The following is a 20,725-nucleotide window of genomic DNA, read 5'->3' as shown; positions in this document are numbered from 1 at the left end:
AACTTTAATTAAAACTAATACAAAAGCAAAATACTGCGGATGTTGGAAATCTGAAATAAAAACAGAAAATGCTGGAAATGCTCAGCAGGTCAACATCTGTGGAGAGAGAAACAGAGTTAACATTTCAGGTTGATGACCTTTCGTCAGAACTAGAAAAAGTTAGAGATGTAGCAGATTTTAAGCAAATACAGGGGCAGGGAAAGTGGGAAGGGGAGGAAAGAACAAAAGGGAAGGTCTGTGATAGACTGAAAGCTCGGGGTTACGCTTGCAGACTGAACGGAGGTAATTTATGAGAACTTCTTGCAATTTAGTACTGTATTCGCTGTTCACGGTGCGGTCTCCTCTACATTGGGGATACCAAATGCAGATTGGGTGACCGCTTTGCATGACCCCGAGTTTTTGGTCGCCTGTCACTTTGATTCTCCGCTCCACTCCCACTCTGACCTCGCCCTCCTACACTGTTCCAATGACGCTCAACATAAGCTTCAGGAATAGCACCTCATCTTTCGATTAGTCACTTTACGGCCTTCCGGACTCATCACTGAGTTCAACAATTTCAGATCGTAACCTTTGACTCCATTTTTTTGGACAGCAGCTGTTGATTATTCTGCTATTCCCTCTTCCAGACCCATCTTTTGTTTCTTTACTTGTCCCATTACCATTTCCTTTGCGCTTTGTACAATCATACCTTTTGTCATTTTTGTCTTTACTTGTCCCATTACCATTTCCTTTGCGCTTTGTACAATCATACCTTTTGACCTCTCCTGGTCCCTCAACACCTCCTCTCTGGTGAAGAAGGCCCAGCAGCACCTATATTTCCTAAGGAGGCTGAAGGGATGTAATCTGTCACCCCTGATCCTCTCTAACTTTTACCACTGCACTATAGAGAGCATCCTGACAAACTGTATCACAGTATGGTATGGCAGCTGTAGCTACTATGACCGGAAAGCCCTGCAGCGGGTAGTCAAAACTGCCCAACGCATTACCGGCACCCGGCTACCGACCATAGAGCACATGTACCAGAAACGCTGTCTACGGAGGTCACGGTCCATCATCAAAGACCCTACCCACCCCAGCCACAGTCTGTTCACCCTCCTGCCATCTGGGAGACGCTACAGATGCATTCGCACCCGTACGACCAGATTTAGGAACAGCTTCTTTCCCAGGGCTGTCATCCTACTGAACTCCACAAATAAACTTATGGTTATATTTATGTTAATATACTACAAGCCAAATGTATGTTGAATGTTAAATGTCTTAATCCAAATGTACACTCTCGGGAGCCGCAAGCCTACATTTCGTTGTACTGCACTTGTGCACTAACAATGACAATAAAAGTTGATTTGATTTGATTTGATTTAATCTCTCCTGCCTTCCACCCTATCACAGACCTTCCCTATTGTTCTTTCCTCCCCTCCCCACTTTCCCTGCCCCTGCACTTTCTTAAAATCTGTTAAATCTCTAACTTTTTCTAGTTCTGATGAAAGGTCATCGACCTGAAACATTGTGAGCGATTTTCCCAGCCCCGAGGAGGTGGGTTTGGAGGCAGGACAATTGGCAAAATCGCAAACAAGTGAGGGCGGTTTCGGAACCCGCCTCTGCGCAATCTTGCTGGAGGCGGGTTTGATGGATGCGATTCGGCCCTGCCTCCATCAGATGGGAGAGGTAGTTAAGACCCTTAAATAGTCATTAAGGGCCTCTATAATCCTATTTTGACAGGCCTTTGTTATTTTGCCACATTTTGTGCATGCTACACGACTCTCCTAGACCATGCCAGCTAATCCTGGTGGGTTGACAGGTGGGTGGCCTCCTCACAGCTGCAGCTCCAACATTAAAATGGAGCTTTCATCAGGGAGCAGCTGCAGAAGGCAGAACTTTTGTTCCACAGGTCTTTCAGCACTTTTAGCAGGCCTACCGAAGTTGGAGGTGCTGCAGCTTCTATCTCTCAACTGTGGGACCTCATTGGAAGACCCTCTCCCCGCTTAGACTGAGCGTTTCCCCAACAGAGGTATCTGCCAGCAGCATGGGAACCATTTATTTCCTTTCACCATGGACCTCAGACTCGGATGAGGAGCAGCCACGGCAGCAGCAGAACCAGGCAGCTCAGCATCAACAGCAGCAGGAGCGCCAACCTCCTGTTCACCCACCTGATGCTGCACAGAGCAGAAGGCACCAGCGCATGGCAGCACATCGCCGCAGGAGGTACCCCCCTCAGGGTTTACAGACAGAGGATGAGCTATCTCAACATGACTGAGCAGCAGTGCCAAAGGAGGCTGAGACTTTCATGACAGGTTGTCGGAGACATCTGCGCACTACTGCACCAACACCTGGAGCCCAGAGGAACGGGTGGACACCCCTTACCAGTGGCTGTCAAAGTCACCACCGCACTTAACATTTTTGCCTCAGGCTCCTTCCAGGGATCATCAGCAGACATCAGCGGCATTTCCCAGTTGGCCGCCCACAGTTGCATCATGCAGGTTACCGATGCCCTTTTCGTAAAGGCGCACAATTACATCCACTTCTCAAGGGATCAAGCAAGTGTAACCGCATGTTCAGTTGGCTTTGCAAATATGGCAGGCTTGCCAATGATGCATGGCATCATAAACTGCACACATATGGCCCAGCTATCTTTGTCAACTGTAAGGGCTCCACTCCCTCAATGTACAGCTGGTGTGTAACCACAAGAAGGAGATTTTGCATGTTTGCGCCAAGTTCTGTGGTAGCTGCCATGACTCGTTAATCCTGCGGAACTCTAGTGTTCCTCCGCTCTTCAATCCACCAAACCAACTTGTCACCAAGGATGGCTCCTTGGTGACAAGGGCTACCCCTGAAGAAGTGGCTAATGACGTCGATCCGGAGGCCAGCTAATGAGGCTGAGGAGCGCTACAATGCCAGCCACATTTCGACCAGGTCCATCATCAAGCAAACCACTGGCTTGCTGAAGATGCGATTCCGATGCCTTGACAGATCAGGTGGAGCCCTGCAGTATTCAGCAGCCAGGGTCTCCAGAATGGTCGTGGTCTGCTGTGCACTGCACAACATGGCACCGCGTTGTGGCATGCAGCTTCCTGATGAGCAAGTGGCTCAGTTCATGGCCTCCTCAGATGAGGAGGAGGAGGAGGAGGAGGAGGAGGAGGACTGAGCGGCGGCGTATCAACCAGCAGCACGCGAGCACATGGCTGCCTGTGATGCAAGGGAGGCACTCATCCTGGCCAGGTTTGCATAGGTTGCCCATTGTGGCACATGTGCTTGGCTCCTTCTTAACACATGATAGACAATGGACATGACTCTCTGGCCTCCTTTCACTCTGACCACCAACCTGACCACGCAAGTGTCGCGGAGCCCACAATGTGGAGCTGCCTAAGCTGAAATAACAGATGCCATCACACCAACAGTTTGCCATCACCAAATTTTTATACATTCACACAGGGATGGCATTGCATCAATAAACAGAAACAATCACCCAATCGGCACACAGATCTGGAGGTTATATCCCTTGCCAGCTGCACCCACACAGCCTTGGTTTCTTTGGGAGGCCTCTTCCTCCCAGATGAGGGGAAGAGCACCTCCCTGCTAGCTCTCGCCCCCTCAACCAGCATACCCAGTGCCTCATCCAAGAACCTCGGGGAGGCCGTTGCCTTGGAGCTGGTCATTCTTCAAGGAGATAAAAGTTTGGAGGTGGTGCACCATCGACCAAAAAACAGTGGAATGAGCCACGGCAGCAAACAGCCCTTAAATGAAGCTGGATAAGTGACGTCAGCAGAGGCGAGTTTCAGTCCCAAAAGACTAATTGGCCCAGGGGAACCCACACCTCTGAAATTAACTGGCCAATTAGGGGAAAATCGCAAATTTTTCCCACCTGACAGTGGAGGCAGGTTTGGAACCCGCCCAAACCGCAACCCACCTCCAATGGGAAAATCGCGCCCGTTAACTCTGTTTTTCTCTCCACAGATGCTGCTGACCTGCTGAGTATTTCCAGCATTTTCTGCTTTTATTTTAAATAAAGATAGCCTCACATGAACCTCGTGAATTTCTGCCCCCTACTGAGCGTACAGCCAGTCAGCAGCGCGCTCAGTGCTGGGCTCTGCACTGCTAGCATGCAAAGTAGCAGGCATCATGAAGTTTACCTCCTGCCTGCACTCCTTTCAATGGGCACAGGCCAATCGCAATCCCCATGCTCTTTTCCGGGTATAATCGAATTTTTAGCCCAATGTAATTCTATGCAATTCACGCTATTAATTATTCCACTCCATATTTTCCTGGGACTTTTGCGCCTCTCCGCCATAAACCTCGCTGAAACAGTTAGAGGGTTATTATCATAGCTCCACCCCATTAAAATCAACGGTGATCACAATTTTCCTGCACTAAAGGCCACTTAGACTGAAAAATAATAGCGCTGGTGACCTGGCAGTGGCATCATTTATTGCTCAAAGATCGGTATGAAAAATGGAGAACCAAAATCAAGTTAAATTCCAAGGTGTTATTTAGCTTTTAGTCAGAAGTTTGCTGCTATAATTTTGTGATACTGACTAACCTGGAAATGTTTCATTTGCCTCAAATCAGAAAGGAGTTTTTCTCAATAATTTATGAGTTGTTTATTTTGTTTATTTAACAGTCAATTTTCTTAATCTGTCTGTCATAGGAGCATGAATGTTTTAGCTGGACATCAGTATTTAATACAAAGATCAATTGTTAATGAAAGTATATTTAAGAAGCTAGACTTCCATTCACTTAAACCTGACCCCCTGCCCCACCACCCTGCCCCCCACTCCGCACCCGCCCCGTGGCTCCGTATAGTGAATGTGCTGTCACTTGAGCTCTTAGATCGGTGATGAGTGCCTGATTTACCGCTATGACGTATCCTATTTCGTAAACCAGCAAAATTTGGAACAAGTTAACAATGAGGAAATTCCCGTTTTATGTCATCAATCTCACCATTGCATGAAAATCTGGGCCAACCTGTAATGACCAGGACGTAGTGTCATACTGAGGGTGACTGAATCATCAAAGGTTGCGAGGAAAGGGTTAATAAAACTACAGGATGGTATGGTCACTTACCAAGAACAAAGGCAGCTACATAGTTTGAGATCTGCCCAATGCCTATCAGGAAATTAGCCAGGCAGAATATTTCCCAGTTTGGTGAGAATACTTGAAGCATGCTGAATCCAGTCTGTACAGCCATGGTCCCAAACAAAACTGCCTTCCTCCCGAACCTGCGAAGCAGAATCAACCAAAGTTTCAAATACATACAGTACTGCATACCTACTGACAAACATACACATAAACTCATGCATGTAGTTATACACATGCTAAATCATGCATCTGTACATACAAATGTACATGAGTTCACATGCCAGATATATATTCTCTCAGTTACATAAGCAGTCACGCACACAAACACAAACACATCCATTTACAATTATAGTTACATAAAAACACACTGGGACAGAAAAGCCATGATTCGCCTGGCACACTCCTGCCATAACATTGGCGAGGGCACACTGGAAAGGCTAGAAATTAAGGACCCAGATACTCAGGGTCTTAACCCCAGGATTCTGAGATGACTTTATGGTGGTGTAACATCTGACTGCTCCAAAAGAAGGCCTTTGGTATAAGAGGGAGCAAGGCTGGAGGTCGGGTTACCCTACATCATGAATTCCCACAAACCTGGCCATCAAAGAGACCCAGAGTCGATGGAGATACATTTGGTGAGATCAGGCATACCTACCTGTCGAATAGTGGAGGTGGAGCCCACCTGGGGTTCCAGGCTGAGATTCCAGCTTGTATCCTGAAGAAAAGGATTTCCAATTTAAAAAAAATTCCAATGTGCCCCCCCTTACAAAAGGGATCACTGTGGAACCTGAAGATGTTTATGTTTTGAGAAGCAAACACGCCACCTCCTCCCACCACCTCCCCACCCGCCAATCAATTAATCTTCTGTTGGATCTTCTGGCCACTTCGGTGACCAGGTGCCCTAGATGCACCCCAATGGCGTGGGCACCCACCATTATCTTGATAATGAAGCAACTGCACTCTGGCAAGGTCAGTGATGGAGGTTTTGGGCAGGTGCTACTCAGCACTCACAGTGCGATGCATCTCCTCGCTGATTTTCAGCACTAAGCAAGTGTCTGCAGCCAAATGTGCTGAGTGGATGACCTTATTCGGCCTCCCTCTGATGTGCCCACCATCATAGATGCCAGGGTCCATCCAATTCAGTTCGCTCCACATGGCATTAAGGGATGTCTGACTGCACTGGACACAGCAAAGTTTATGGGCTGAGACAATGTCATGGCTGTAATGCTGAAGACCCGTGCACCAGTGCTAGCGGATCCCTGAGCTAAACTGTTGCAGTTCAGCTGTGACATTGGTAGCTACCCAACAATGAAGAGGATGAAGTTAATGTTGCAGTAGAGGAGGGGGTTCGAGATATTGGCTAGGATAAAAATAGATAGAAAGGAGATACTAAATAGGTTGGCATCACGCAAAGTTAATAGGTCACCCGGTCCGGATAGGATGCATCTTAAGTTGCTGAGGGAAGCTAGGGTGGAGATAGAAGAAGCTCTGACCACAAGTTTGCAATCCTCCTTGGATATGGGAGTGAGCCAGAGGAATGGAGGATTGCAAATGTTACACCCCTGTTCAAAAAAGGGGAGAGGGATAAACCTGGTAACTACAGGTCAGTCTGTCTAACGTCAGTGGTGGGAAACTATTAGAGACCATTGTCAAGGACAAAATTAATTCTGACTTGCAGAAGCATGGGTTCATAAGGGATAGGCAGCATGGATTTGTTAAAGGCAAATTGTGTCTGACTAACCTGATTGAGTTATTTGATCAATTAACAGAGAGGATTGATGAAGGTAGTGCAGTAGATGTTGTATATATGGACTTAGAAAAGGCATTTGATAAAGTACCGCATAACAGATTTGTTCGGAAAATAGAAGCACATGGCATTAAATGGACAATGGTAACTTGGGTACAAAATCCACTAAGGGATAGGAGGCAGAGAGAAGTGGTGAAAGGATGTTTCTCTGACTGGAGAGAAGTATGCAGTGAGGCCCTCCAAGGGTCGGTATTAGGACCATTGCTTTTCTTGTTATATACAAATGACTTGGGTATAGGGAGTGCAATTTTGAAGTTTGTGGATAAGACAAAATTGGCAACGTAGCAAATAGTGAACAGGATAGTAACAAACTTCAGGAGGACATAGACAGGCTGGTGAAATGGGCAGACACATTGCAGATGCATTATAATACAGATAAATGTGAAGTGATGCACTTTGGGAGAAACAACACGGAGTGGCAGAAAAATCTAAATGGTACTATTTTGAGGGGGGTGTAAGAGCAGAGGGACCTGAGGCTGCATATTTCTAAATCTTTGAAGGTGGCAGGGCAAGTTAATAAGGCGGTTAAGAAAGTGTATGGGATAATTGGATAACTGAATACAAAAACAAGAAAGTCATGCTAAACCTTTACAAATCACTGGTTAGGCCTCAGCTAGAGTATTGTGCATAATTCTAGGAAGAATGTCAAGGCCCCAGAGAAGATACAGAGAGGTTTACCAGGATGATACCTGGCATGAGGGAGTTCAGTTATGTGGAGAGTTTGGAGAATCTGGGATTGTTCTCCTTAGAACAGAGAAGGTTAAGGGAAGACCTAATAGAGGTATTCAAAATAATGAGGAGTTTTATAGAGCAGATAGAGAGAAACTATGGAATCAGATTCCATAGGAACTTTCAAAATGCAATTGGACATGCACTTGAAGACGACTAATTGCAGGGTTACAGGAAAAATGCTGGGGTGCGGGACTAAATTGGACAACTCTTTCAAAGAGCTAACACAGGCACCACAGGCCAAATGGCTTCCTTCTGTGCTGTAAGATTCTAGGGGGAAAAATTTGGTACTGTAGCGCCTCCCATTAGCACCAACAGATGGCAGTAATGGGGCGCTAGAGCTTTATCACCGGGGCGAGGTTGTTAAGTCCGTGAATGATTGAGACACGGACCAGCAGGAGTGAAAACAAACAAGTCTTTACTGGTGGAAGTCAATAGTGAAACTAACAAACAGAGGCTCTCTAGCGTCTTTTATACAGGGGTGGTCACTGCCGGTACTGCAGTCTGAGACCAGTTATTCTCTTAAAGGTACATACACAACAGAGGTGAATCCAACGGCACATGCCAAATCGTGCCCCCACCGCAGCGCTGACGCTAAAAGTTATTGCCGGGTGTCTCATCGACAGGTGGATTGTGACATCAGTGAGTGTGCCATGCTCACTGACCGTCTGATCTGCGAAATTCATTGCCGCCACCTACCTTAGTGCCTGTAGTAAACAGCGACAGGGAGAGCTGGTGTGAAGCTCCAGGAGGAAGGCACTCCAGGAAGGCGGCTTCGGGGATGTTATTTAAAAGGATCAGCAGTAATGAGTTGCAGCTGTAGGTTAGTGGAGTTTCAGTGCTTTCTTCTCAGTTTCACATAGTTCAACAGTCTCATACCGTAATTTCAACTTATTTAGTATCAGGAGTGTTGTGGCAACTAAAAAGTAGTTACATTTTTTCTTTAAAAAATCAAACTGCTACACTTGGTTACATTAATGGAGGCTGTACTAGCAGTCAACCTCACCCTCCAGGATCTATGGCAAAGGGAGTGGAGGAAGCAGAGGCAGCGAGAAAGACTGGAACATTTGCCCAGAGGGTGGATGGGGGCCATCAGAGCGCTCAACAGGTATTCCGAGAGCACTTCTCCTACCTCCAATTAAGCGAGGAGCAGTGTATTAGAAGACTCTGCTTCACCAAGGAGGTGGTTACCTCCTGCAACCAGACTTCCAGCCTCAGATCAGAGCGGCCATTGCTCTCTCAGTTGCAGTATAGGTCTCAATTTCTTCACCAGAGGATCCTTCCAGTCTGCAACAGGAAACATAGCTACCATCTCGTAGTTCGCCGTCCATCGCTACATCCAGGAAGTTACAGAGGCTCTCTACAGCAAGAGAAGGGACTACATTTCCTTCCCCATCACCAGAGAGAAGCAGGACGAATGTGCATGTGGCTTTGCCAGGAAAGCTGGATTCCCCATGGTGCAGGGCGCCACGGACTGCACCCATGTGGCTTTGTGGGCACCGCATAACAATCCTGAGATCTTCTGTAACTGCAAAGGCTACCACTCACTTAATAGGCAGTTGGTGTGCGACCACAAACAGCTAATCCTCAATGTGAATGCCCACTATCCTGGCAGCAGCCACGATGTCGTCATCCTACGCCAGACCGGTGTGCCAGCACTCTTCCAGCCACCATGTCAAGCCCGCAGCTGGCTGGTCGGAGACAAGGGCTATCCGCTTTCCACCTGGCTCATGACTCCCCTCCGCAACCCCAATACTCCTGCCCAGCACTCAAATAATGAGAGCCATGCTGCCACCAGGAACATCATTGAGCAGACCATCGGCCTGCTAAAGCAATGGTTCCGCTGCCTTGACCGCTCTGGAGGAGTCCTTCGGTATTCGGCTGAGCGGGTGTCCCATTTCATGGTGGTCTGCTGCATGCTCCACAACTTGGCCATCATGAGTGCCCAGCCCTTGTCACCAGGGATTGGGGACCACCTCATGAGGAGGAAGAGGCAGAGGAGGATGAGGAGTAGGGCGAGGAGGAAGAGGAAGATGAGGAGGACGACGAGGACGTTGAGGAGGAAGAGGAACAGGAGCAAGGGAGGAGGCAGCCACTCAATCGGCCTTCTGGAAGGGCAGCCCATGACCGCCTCATCAGACTGCGGCTTGAATGAATTAAGCCCCAGATCCCCGTTGCTCACCACATCTCCATCATTCCATCCCTGTCGCTGGCCATATCACAACGCAAAGCCGAAATGAGACACACCACAAAAGAATCCAAACTGAATTAATAAATGTATCTAAAATCAGTGAACACATATTTACAACAAAAATATTAACTATTCACCCTTGTGCAATCTCTTAGTGTCTCTTGTTACTGTGCCTTTGCCTACTGAAGTACTCCTACGCAGTGTTGGCCCAGAGGTTGCTGAGTGTCCATGCGGGAGACTTCAGATGGCCTTGCATGACGCCCTCGACCAGCTCTGGGCCTGGAAGGCCCGGCTGTAGACTGCGTCAGCTCAGCAAGGGCAGCAGCAGTCTGGGCTGCTGGATGACAGGCAGCGACAAGGGCAATGGCGGAGTGGCAGTGGTGAGAGCAGGAATGCTGTCATCCTAAGACAGCAGGTTCCTGCTCCACTGACCCATTGCCACTCCCCCGGGGCAGCACCTCAGCATCCGTAGCAAACTGTTGGAGCACAGATTGCTGGGCTGCCACTAAACCGTGAAAGCCCCGGTCGACGGTGGTACACCCAGCCACGATGGCTGCAGTGAAAGCTTGTGTGGCATCAAGCTGAAACTGCATGATAGCAGTCTGAGATTGGATGTCACAAAGCATAGACTGCGTTACAACACTAAGACATTGCGTTGCTTCCGCCTGTGCTGCAATGGAAGGGGCCAGATCGCCCATCAGGTCTGGGTTGCCATAGTCTCTCTGGGAGTCTACCATCCGTTGCAGACTGGAAATGATGGGCTCCGTGGTGTGCTCAGAGCCTTGTGCAATGTTGGAGGTGGACTCCTCCACGCTCCTTACCATTGCCGAGAAGCTCTCGGCCGCCTTTGCCATTGCACCCATCATCTCAGTGTGCATGCCCGTCACCCTTCTTCTAAACGCCTCCCCATCGAGGTCCTCATCTGAGTCCTGTGCAGTAGTACTCATGCGTGAACTCGCCCTCTGGTGAGCTGGCCCCTGAGCTACCTTTCCCCCAGCCTTGCTGCAGCCCACTTGTCCCCAGTGCCTCATCCAGTGCAGATCTCACTACTATACTAACCTCTAAAGAATGCATAGTGCCAGCATCTGAGCTGGTGTCTGTGGCTAAGACATGCAGTGATGCGGTGTATTCTTCCTCCTCCTCTTCTCCCACTGTTAAGTCTGTGGGTTGTATTATAAATAATCACAGACTCCACTGTTAACAAAATAAAACACGTCTTTACTATTCAGAGGCTCGGGCGATTCTGCCCTAGTTAACGTATCACAACCCTTATATACTGGTGTGGTCACTATCGGTATTACAGTATACATGAGCCAATAGATAGTGCCACCCGAAAGTAGTGCTCTTAAAGGCGAACGGTTACATTCTATAGTTCCCTTAAAGGTAAACGGTTACATACACAACACTCCTCCCTTCCTAGCTTATTACTTACAGAATCCCGTTAAACATACAATCTTCAACTTTATATAAACAGTTTGCAGATATACTCTCGATGGAGTCAACGTCATATAACAATTTACAGATATACTCTCAATGGAGTCAACGTCATATAACAGTTTACAAACATACTCTCAGTGGAATCAGTTTACAGGTTCAGTCTCTGTGGGAACAGTTCATAAATTCAGTCTCTGGTATTAATTCGTTCCAGACAGCATCCTCCATAGCCTTTTTTTTTTTTTTTTTTACAAATTTAGCACCTTTCGTAGTGTTCGGACTGAGGTAGTAGAAGTAATAATATTTTAAACAGTTATTATTTTCTGCTTCTTTTTGAAACTCTCCGAGCTCTTTTCCCGGCTGCCATCTGTAGCGCCACCAACTCTCTATGTTCCTTAGACCTTAAGTGCTTCCTCAGGATTTCAGCACTTTGGGAGTTCCCATCACAATTTGGGCAGACCACATCCTCATAACATTCGGTGTCACTCAACAGGTCAAAACCCTTCTTCAAGCAATCATATTCATCCTGCTCTTCCTCGGATGTCTGCCCTTCCTTCCCTCCTGGCCTCATTTGTGCGTTCAATCCTTTCCCTTCCTTCAGGGATTTCGTTATCAGGCTATTTAATCCTTCTACTGAAGTAGCTGTTTCCCCATTCTCCTGTTCCCCTGGACGTAATTCAGCGTACTCCTCCCTTTCATCCATCATTTTCTCCAATGCTTTCATCTTCTCTTCCTCTTGTACTTTGGCTTCCAGTGCTTGGAGAAGTTGCGCCTCGATGCTCTCTAGCTCATGTTCAGGGCCCATTCCCAGTTGAAACTGTTCTTCAAGTCGGTCAACCTCGGTAATTGCCGCCTCATATTTGTCTTGGGCTTCCTTCCATATTTTTATGAGTTCTGCCATGTCTTTCACCTCTACATCCTCATCTATGTATGGAACTTCTACCGATGAGTCTGTCTTGGCCCTGAGCTCCTCAAGAATTTCCTGCAGCCTTTGGACTTCTTGCTCATGTTCAACCTTTAGTTGCTCATATACTTCCAACGAAACTAGCTTTTCGGAGGTTGCTGAGTTAACCCCCTCCAGAATTGTAGTCTGGGCCTGTTCATACTGTTTTTTCAACTTCTCGCACTCTGCTTGTAAGGAGTCGTAGAGAAGAACTGGAATAAAATCCTGGCTTCCTGAAGATTCCTCTTCATTTGTTGCTTTTGCAATTTCCTGTTGGAGTTCAGCCAAGGCTGCTATGCTATCTGCCTCTCGAAGTCTCACTGCCATCAACTCTTCTTTATTCTTGCAGTCCATCTCAGCCATTTCCCGTTTACTTTCATTTAACTGAGTGAGTAGTCCCTTATTTTGGGCTGAGAGATATTGCACCTTCTCATGTAGACCCTTGCACTCCTTCTCTGCTTGACATAGCTGATTACCGCTGATTTGGTTCTGCGTTTCAAGTTCCAACATCCTTTGCTTAGCTTCTTTCAGTTTCGCCCCTATAAGCTCCTCTTGCAACATGGCCACATTATTCTCATCAGGTAAAGAAGCGTTTCTCTTTTCCATGTCCAAGATTTGTTTCAGCATCTCCTTAAGAGCACCCTGTGATTCAACTTCTCTTAACTTTGCCTGCACTAGCTCCGTCTCTAATTGCAGAACAAAATCCTCAGTGCAGCGTGGTTTGCCCTTCTGCTGTATCTCTAGATCATGCAAATATTCTAACCCCTGAACATCATCAGGGAGATGTGATCGGTAATTGGTCACGATGGCTCTATGGTCGCTCTCTGCTTGAGCCAGTAGGTTCTGTTGTCTTTCCAGACTCTCCCATTCGGTGTCATAGAACTTTTTCATTGTTTTCATCTCTTGTATGAGGCGGTAACTTAATTGTTCTAATTGTTGTTGTACTTTGAAATAGCGTTGAGTTCGAGCCCGGTGTTCCTCCGTAATGCATATGTCTGTAGCTTGAACAGACTCAGAATTCTCTGTCTTTATGCACGCCATCGATTTTCCAACCTTAGTCTGTGAGTTAATGTTAACCTTGTTTTTCATACATAAGCTGGACTTATCATCTTCCGGCTCAGAGTCTGAGCTGCTTGTCTGCACCGAGTCCTCACTCGTCATTGCTTGTCGGTAGTGCCATTCCATGTCTATTTTCTTGATCCACTCCCGTCCTAGAAGTGGTGGTCCTCCCTCAGGTAGTACGTACAAATTCATTCTTGGGTGTACTTTACCCCTATCTCTCACCTTGACTCTTATTTTCCCCATGGGGTATACGCGATGCCCCGTGTATGTCTGTAATACGAACTTGGTATTTCCTAAGGGTATGTGAGAGAATAGTCGGTGGTAGTCCTTTTGGTTGATGACTGATACAGCTGATCCCGTGTCCAGCTCCATTCGTACTTGGACTCCAGCTATTTTTAGTGTGACCCAGATCGTCTGTAGATCAGTTACTTTACCCACATTGTGGATTCTCAGACTATCCAACTCCTGGCTGTTTGGGTCCGAGCCTGAATTTTGTTCGTCTGAACTCTTTTCAGCCACCTGATGCACCTTGTTGTACTTTTCTTGTGGTGGTGGCTTCCTTTGTTTGTTGGTCTTCTTTCTGGACCTGCATACCTTCGCGATGTGACCCAGTTTGCCACATTTCCTGCACTCTTGATTCTTAAACCAGCACTGATTCTGGTCGTGCGTTGTCTTTCCACAACGGTAGCATTTGGAAATGCTTGCAGTAATTTGATCCTTCAGCACTGCTACGATCTCTTCGAAGGTCTGGTCCACTGGTTTAACTGGTGCTATTAGATGTTTCAAGAGCCCGTATGTTTTTGCTCCCATCGAATTTAACAAAGTTATTGCCTTGGCGTATATGGCTACGCAATATATTCCTATGCGTTCCCCATACGTGGCCCTGTCTTCTATTTCAGCATTAAAATCATTAATATTTCCTCGCTTAGGCATCTTCTTCTCTTTCCGAGAACAGCACAAGTATTTCTTTACTTATTATTAATTTTCTTCTCTTCTTGAGAACACCACAAGTATTGCTGTACTTATACTTATTTTCCCTCTCTTCTTGAGAACACACCAGCCTTTCTGAAAAATCTTATTACTTTCCTGAAATTCTTAATAATTTCCAAGATGGCGGTTTCCCGCTTCTTCCTTCTTCTTCAGCGGTTTCCCCGCGAAAAATGGCGGCTTTCCCGCGCTTCTCGCTCTCCCCGCCCACTTCGATGGCGGTTTTCCCGCGCTTCTCGGCGCTCTCCGCCCACTTCAATGGCGGTTATCACCCGTTCCCCGACGCTGACTTTCAGCCCGAGTGCGGCTCTTATCAGCGGATGCGATCGATGGCCCGGCTGCGCCTCGCACTTGAAAGCGGGCCCCGGCCTCTGGCTCACCCGCTCGCACGGATCTTGCTCGCTCCCTCCCGGGCTCTGGCTTACCCGCTCGCGCGTTTCACCGCGGCTCTTATCAGGGATTGCGATCGCCCTTATCTCCCGATCGGTGGCACTGTCTTTGCAGCCAACGCTGCGGCTTACCCACGAGGTTATAGAGGCTTCAGGGTCCTAATGCCTGTCGCTTCCAGCCTGTCGGTTCCAGACTGGTGAGGATTGAAACCTCTCTTCAACGTCCTGTCTTCGGACGAAGCCGCCGTGGAACAACTGCCGCAGGGTTCGAATCCCATCCTCGTCGCCAATGTTAAGTCTGTGGGTTGTATTATAAATAATCACAGACTCCACTGTTAACAAAATACCTCGATCTCTATGGTTCCCTCAGGGACAGGCTACTCAGGTGCTTGCTGATTATCTAAAAGCATAAAGGCACTAGAGTCGGGTTAAGGTGAGGGGAGGGGGGCAGGAAGGGAGAAATGCATGCATACAGCATGATTAGTTGGAAAGTAAGAAATGCTTGTGGGGTGAGGGGGAAGTGGGATGTGAGATGACGGAGCATATGATGAACATACCATTGTTGCCCCCAAGGAGGTCAATGACGCCGGTGGCCACAGCACCCACCACCTGGCGCCCAATAATCTGCAGCACTTTATTTTCCAGCGTAGACAGAGGTTGGGTGCCAGCTTGTCCCCCGACCTGTGCACTCCTGCTCCCTCTTATTGTGAGCCACCTTGGCCTGCAAGAGAAAGGAAAGCGTGTGAGTGAGTGTGGAGCAATGTGTTTCGGTGACGTGCCTGCCATAGTTGAATAGCTCTCATTGTGTGCAAGGTGTGAGATGTGGGTGTGAATGTTGGTAGGTAGAGAATGTTGGTGGGTGAGTGCTGGGGGTGTGGTTGTTTCACCAGTGTGTGCAGACTGCAGTTCAGACGATGGTATGTAGCATTTATTGAGGCATTGACTCACCCTGACCATCCGAGTTAGGTCCTGCACTGTGTGAGAGTCCTGGGGACCACAGTGTTGCCCGAGACATGCTGCGCTACCTCCCTCCGCATGGTGTGGAAAACTTGTGGCGAGGGCCTCCTGCCACTTGCCGGGTAGAGCACCGCCCTCCGTCTCTCCACAGCGAACACCAACGCCTCCAATGCTTGATCGCAGAGTCTGCGGGCTCTCTCCCTGGGGCGTGGATCTGCCATGAGTACAGCTGTTTCAGCCTCCAGCTCCTTCTCCTTGACCTGCTGAGGCAGCTGCACAGCCAGCAATGCTCAGAATGAGGTTCTGCAGCATCAATGAACCTCCCCTTTAAGTAATGAAAAAAGCCTGTGACAATCATGACTTGCGATTAGACGGCACCTGATATTGGTCCACCCTTTGAGTGTAATGCCAATGAGCTTGGGCTTAAAGACTTGAATTAGGACTCCTTAGGAGGGCAGTGCTGTTGCCGGCCACTGGCAGGAGGCCATTGCCCCAGGTCTTCAGGGCACTGTGGAGGGAAGTGGCCCAGGACATCTCAACCAGCAGTGTGGTCCTCAAGACCCTCACACAGTGCCGTAAAAAATCAATGACCTCACTCGGGTGATCAGGGTGAGTATATTCTTCAACAAGTCCTACATACCAGCATCTGAACCTCAGTCTGTACAGACTGCACAAACCACCACACCCCCACCACTCACCAACCAAGCATCACCACCTACTAAAATTCACATCTCACACCTTGTCTACAATCGCAGCTATTCAACTATGGCAGGCACATCTCCCAAACACATAGCTGCACACTCACTCATACTCTTTCCTTTCTCTTGCAGGCCAAGCTGGGCCACAATAGGAAGGAGCAGGAACAGACAGGCGGGGGTGAAGCGGACATCCAACAGCTTACAGACCTGGAGGAGCGAGTGCTGAGTCATTGGGCGCCAGGTGGTGGGCGCAGTGTCCATCGGCGATGTCGACCCCCTTCGAAGCAACACGGTATGTTCATCCCCCATCATTCTCTCATCCCACTTCCCCCTCGCACAAGCATTTCCCACTTTCCAGCTCATTATACTGTCTGCATTCCTTGCTCTTTTCCTGGCCCCATGCCTTCACCTTAACGCAGTCTTGTGCCTTTATAATTTCAGGTAATCAGCAACCAGCTGACCAGCCTGTCCCGGAGCCTCCCAGTGAGAGTAAGGCAGGAGAATAGGAGGAGGAAGAAAGCACCACGTCACTGCATGTCTCACCCGCACGCAGCACCTCAGATACTGGGACCATGCAATCTTTAGAGGCAAGTTTAGTAGAGGGGTCTGCACTGGGTGATGCAGCGGGGACAAGCGGGTTGCAACAAGGCCAGGGGGGAAAGGGTAGCTTGGGAGCCAGCTCCCCGGAGGGTGGGTTCGCGTGCGAGTTCTGCTGCACAGGACTCAGATGAGGACCTTGATGGGGAGGTGTTCACAAGAAGGGTGATGGGCATGCACACCGAGATGATAGGTGCAATGGCCAGGTTGCCCGAGAGCCTGTCGGCAATGGTAAGGGGTATGGAGGAGTCCGCCTCCAACATTGCACAGAGCTCTGCGAACACCATGGAGCCCATCCTTGGCAGTCTGCAAAGGATAGTGGACTCCCTGAGAGACCGTGGGTACCCAGACTTCATGACGCGTGTCATGGGCGATGTGGCAGCATCCATTGCCGCACAGGCGGAAGCCACGCAATGTCTTAGTGCTGTAATGCAGTCAATGGTTGATGCCATCGAGTCTCAGACTGCTCTCATGCAGGCTCAGCTTGATGCCACGAAAGCACTGACTGCTGCCATCGTTGCTGGGTCCACCACAGTCCACCAGGGATCTCACGGTGTCGCAGCAGCCCAGCAATTTGTGCTACAGCAGATTGTTAGGGATGCTGAGGTGCTGCCCCAGGGTGTGCCATTGTGTCAATGGAGCAGGAACCTGCTGTCCTCTCTCAGGATGACAGCATTCCTGCTCCCACCACTGCCACTCCACCATTGCCCTTGTCGCTGCCTGTCATCCAGCCAGGCCAGACTGCCGCCGCCCAGCCTGAGGTGGTACAGTGTACAGCCACACCTTGCCGGCTCAAAGCTGGTCGGGGGCATCCTGCAAGTCCATCTGTAGTCTATGGCATGGACACTCAGCAGCCTTCCACCAGCCTTACTGGGACAGGCTACGTAGGAGCAGTAGATTAGGAAAAGGCACTGTAAAGAGGGGAAGTAAGGGTTTGCACAAGGGTGATTAGTTAATATTGTTGTTGTATATATGTGTTTACTGCATGTTGATAAATTTGTTAACTGAATTTTGCTGAATTTGTGATGTCTCTCATTTCAGCTTTGCACTGTGATATGGCATGTGAAATGGATGGAATGATGGGGATATGGTGAGCAACCGGGATGTCGGGTAGAATTGCTTGGAACCGCAGTCTGGTGAGGCGGTCACGGAGCGCCTTTCCAGAAGGCCAATTGAGTGGCTGCCTCCTCCATCGCTGCTGTTCCTCCTCATCATCATCCTCCTTGCTATGCCTGGTGGCAATGGCTGGGCCCTCATGATGGCCAAGTTGTGCAGCAAGCAGCACACCACAACGAAAAGGGACACCCACTCAGCCTAGTACTGGAGGGCTCCTCCTGAATGGTCAAGGAACCGTTGCTTGAGCACCCCGATGGTCCGCTCGATGATGGTGGCAGCATATCTCTCATTCTTCTTCTTCTTCTTAGGCAGTCCCTCAGAACCGAGGATGACTTGCTTCCACATTAAAAATGAGTTCTCGGGTGACTGATGAGTCCAATGCGGGACCGACAGTCTCTGTCACAGGTGGGGCAGATGGTGGATGAAGGGGCGGGTGGGTGGGGTGCTTGGGTTGACGTGCACTCCTTCTGCTGCCTGCGCTTGGCTTCCGCTTGCTCCCGGCGAAGAGACTGGAGGTGTTCGGCGCCTTCCCAGATGCTTCTCCTCTACTTTGTGCGGTCTTGGACCAGGGATTCCCAGGTGTCGGTGGGGATGTTACACTTTTTCAAGGAGGCTTTGAGGGTGTCCTTGAAGCGTTTCCTCTGCCCACCTGGGGCTCTCTAGCCGTGCCGGAGCTCTGAGTAGAGCGCTTGTTTTGGGAGTCTCGTATCGGGCATGCGGACAATGTGACCCGTCCATCAGAGCTGATCGAAGCTCTGACCACGCTCAATGCTGGGGATGTTGGCCTGAGCAAGAACACTGACGTTGGTGCACCTATCCTGCCAATGGATTTGCAGGATCTTGCGGAGGCAGCATTGGTGGTACCTCTCCAGTGCTTTGAGGTGCCTGCTGTACATGGTCCATGTCTCTGAGGCATACAGCGGGGTGGGTATCACTGCTGCCCTGTAGACCATGAGCTTAGTGCCGGGTTTGAGGTCCATTATATAAGTGCTGAGCAGCAATGTTGAGGTTGCGGAGGGGAGTCATGAGCCAAGTGGAGATCGGATGGCCCTTGTCTCTGACCAGCCAGCCGCGAGCTTGATGTGGTGGCTGGAAGTGTGGCACACTGGTCTGGCACAGGATGAAGGCATCGTGGCTGCTGCCAGGATAGCAGGCATTGATGGTGAGGATTCGCTGTCTGTGGTCGCACACCAACTGGATATTAAGTCAGTGGTAGCCTTTGCAGTTACAGAAGACCTCAGGATTGTTATGTGGTGCCTGCAAAGCGGCGTGGGTGCAGTCAATGGCGCATTGCACCATGGGGAAGCCCGCTATCCTGGCAAAGCCACATGCACGCTCGTCCAGCTTCTCTCTGGTGATGGGGAAGGAAATGTAGGCCCTTCTCCTTCTATAGAGGGCTTCTGTGACCTCCCGGATGCAGCAATGGACGGTCAACTGCATGATGTTAGATATGTCTCCTGCTGCAGGCTGGAAGGATCCATTGGCGAAGAATTTAAGGGCGACAGTGACCTTGACTGCCACTGAGAGAGCTGTGGTGGTCCTGAGCTGAGGCTGGAGGTCTGGGTGCAGGAGGTGGCAGAGCTCTCTGACCACCTCCTTGCTGAAGCAAAGCCTTCTAACACACTGCTCCTCAGTTAAATTCATGTAGGAGAAGTGCTTCCGGAATACCCTGGGAGGGTAAGGTCTGCTGTTGAGAGCCCTGTTGGCCCTCCTCCTTCTGGCCACATTATCCAATCTTTGACTCTGCTGCCGCTGCCTCCGACGTTGATGCTGGAGGGTGAGGTTGAGTGCCAGTATAGCCCCCATTAATGTAACCAAGTATAGGACTTGGAAATCTTAGCAGAATGCAACTCACACATTTTTAGCAGGCAGAGCACTCCTGAAAGTAATAAACATCTAACTTACTGAAAACGGCTGTTTCGCAATGTGAATCTGGCAAGGCAGCATTGATTGGCCACTAAAAATAAACCGGCTGTTGATCCCTTTAAACACCGCTCCTACAGTGGCCATCCGAATGCATACCGCCTCCTCTTCCTGCCGTTGTTCATGCCCGGCGGTAAGGTAGGGGACGACAGTCAATTCTGCATCTGGGTCGTTAACAGGGCGTTTCAAATGCAATGATGTCACAATCTGGCAGCCGCTAAAGTCCTAGGCGATAACTGTTAGCGCCAGCGCTAAAGCCCGGGTGAATGTCGCGTGCGGCGTTGGATTCGCCGCGCCCCGCTGCAAACCCATTAGCGCCCCATTTGCCAGGCGCTAACAGGAGGCGCTAACGGGAGATGCTGACATGCCAAATTTGTCCCCCCAATCATTTCTTTGAGCAATGAGCACAAATTTCGCGTGCAGTCTAAAGCATTAGCACCTGCTGCTAATTCTCCAACTTTTCAAATAATACCGCCCATTCCTGGGCAATAATTAATTTCTAGCCCCATGATTCTAACGTGGGAGTTTGCCCAGGTATGTCCTATACATAAAAAAGGGTCAATCTTACCCGACTTCAATGGAAATTAAGGTTGGGAAGGGTGTATAATGTGTGACCAATCGATTATTGTGTAGGAATGTCTAGTTCCTATCAAGAGACTGAGGTCGACTCAGGCGATCAAACAAACGATGTTTAATGTAAAACAATTGCGTTTAACAAACAAATGCAAGGGAACAACGAATACAGGTCTAGTCATTTCGGAGGCTTCACGAGGACTGCTTGGGCGGTCCTGTGGCTGGCGTCATGACGTCATCACGTTT

General features: G+C 49.1%; 1 protein-coding gene across 1 annotated transcript in view; it reads right to left on the bottom strand.

The window, feature by feature from the left end:
- Positions 1-20,725, bottom strand: part of LOC147114104 (organic cation/carnitine transporter 2-like) — a 176,622-nt gene that overhangs the window by 94,659 nt on the left and 61,238 nt on the right. Inside the window, exon 3 of the mRNA XM_085995725.1 lies at positions 5,059-5,213. Coding sequence (XP_085851851.1) covers positions 5,059-5,213 — 155 coding nt within the window. The remainder of the gene's footprint in view (positions 1-5,058; positions 5,214-20,725) is intronic.

This window comes from Somniosus microcephalus, chromosome 8 (genome assembly GCF_052327205.1).
Source record: "Somniosus microcephalus isolate GS21.2 chromosome 8, FLI_Smic_1.0, whole genome shotgun sequence".
NCBI classification, from domain to species: Eukaryota; Metazoa; Chordata; class Chondrichthyes; order Squaliformes; family Somniosidae; genus Somniosus; species Somniosus microcephalus.
Note: the sequence above shows the minus strand (reverse complement) of the source record. Positions and strands in the feature narration are given on the sequence as shown.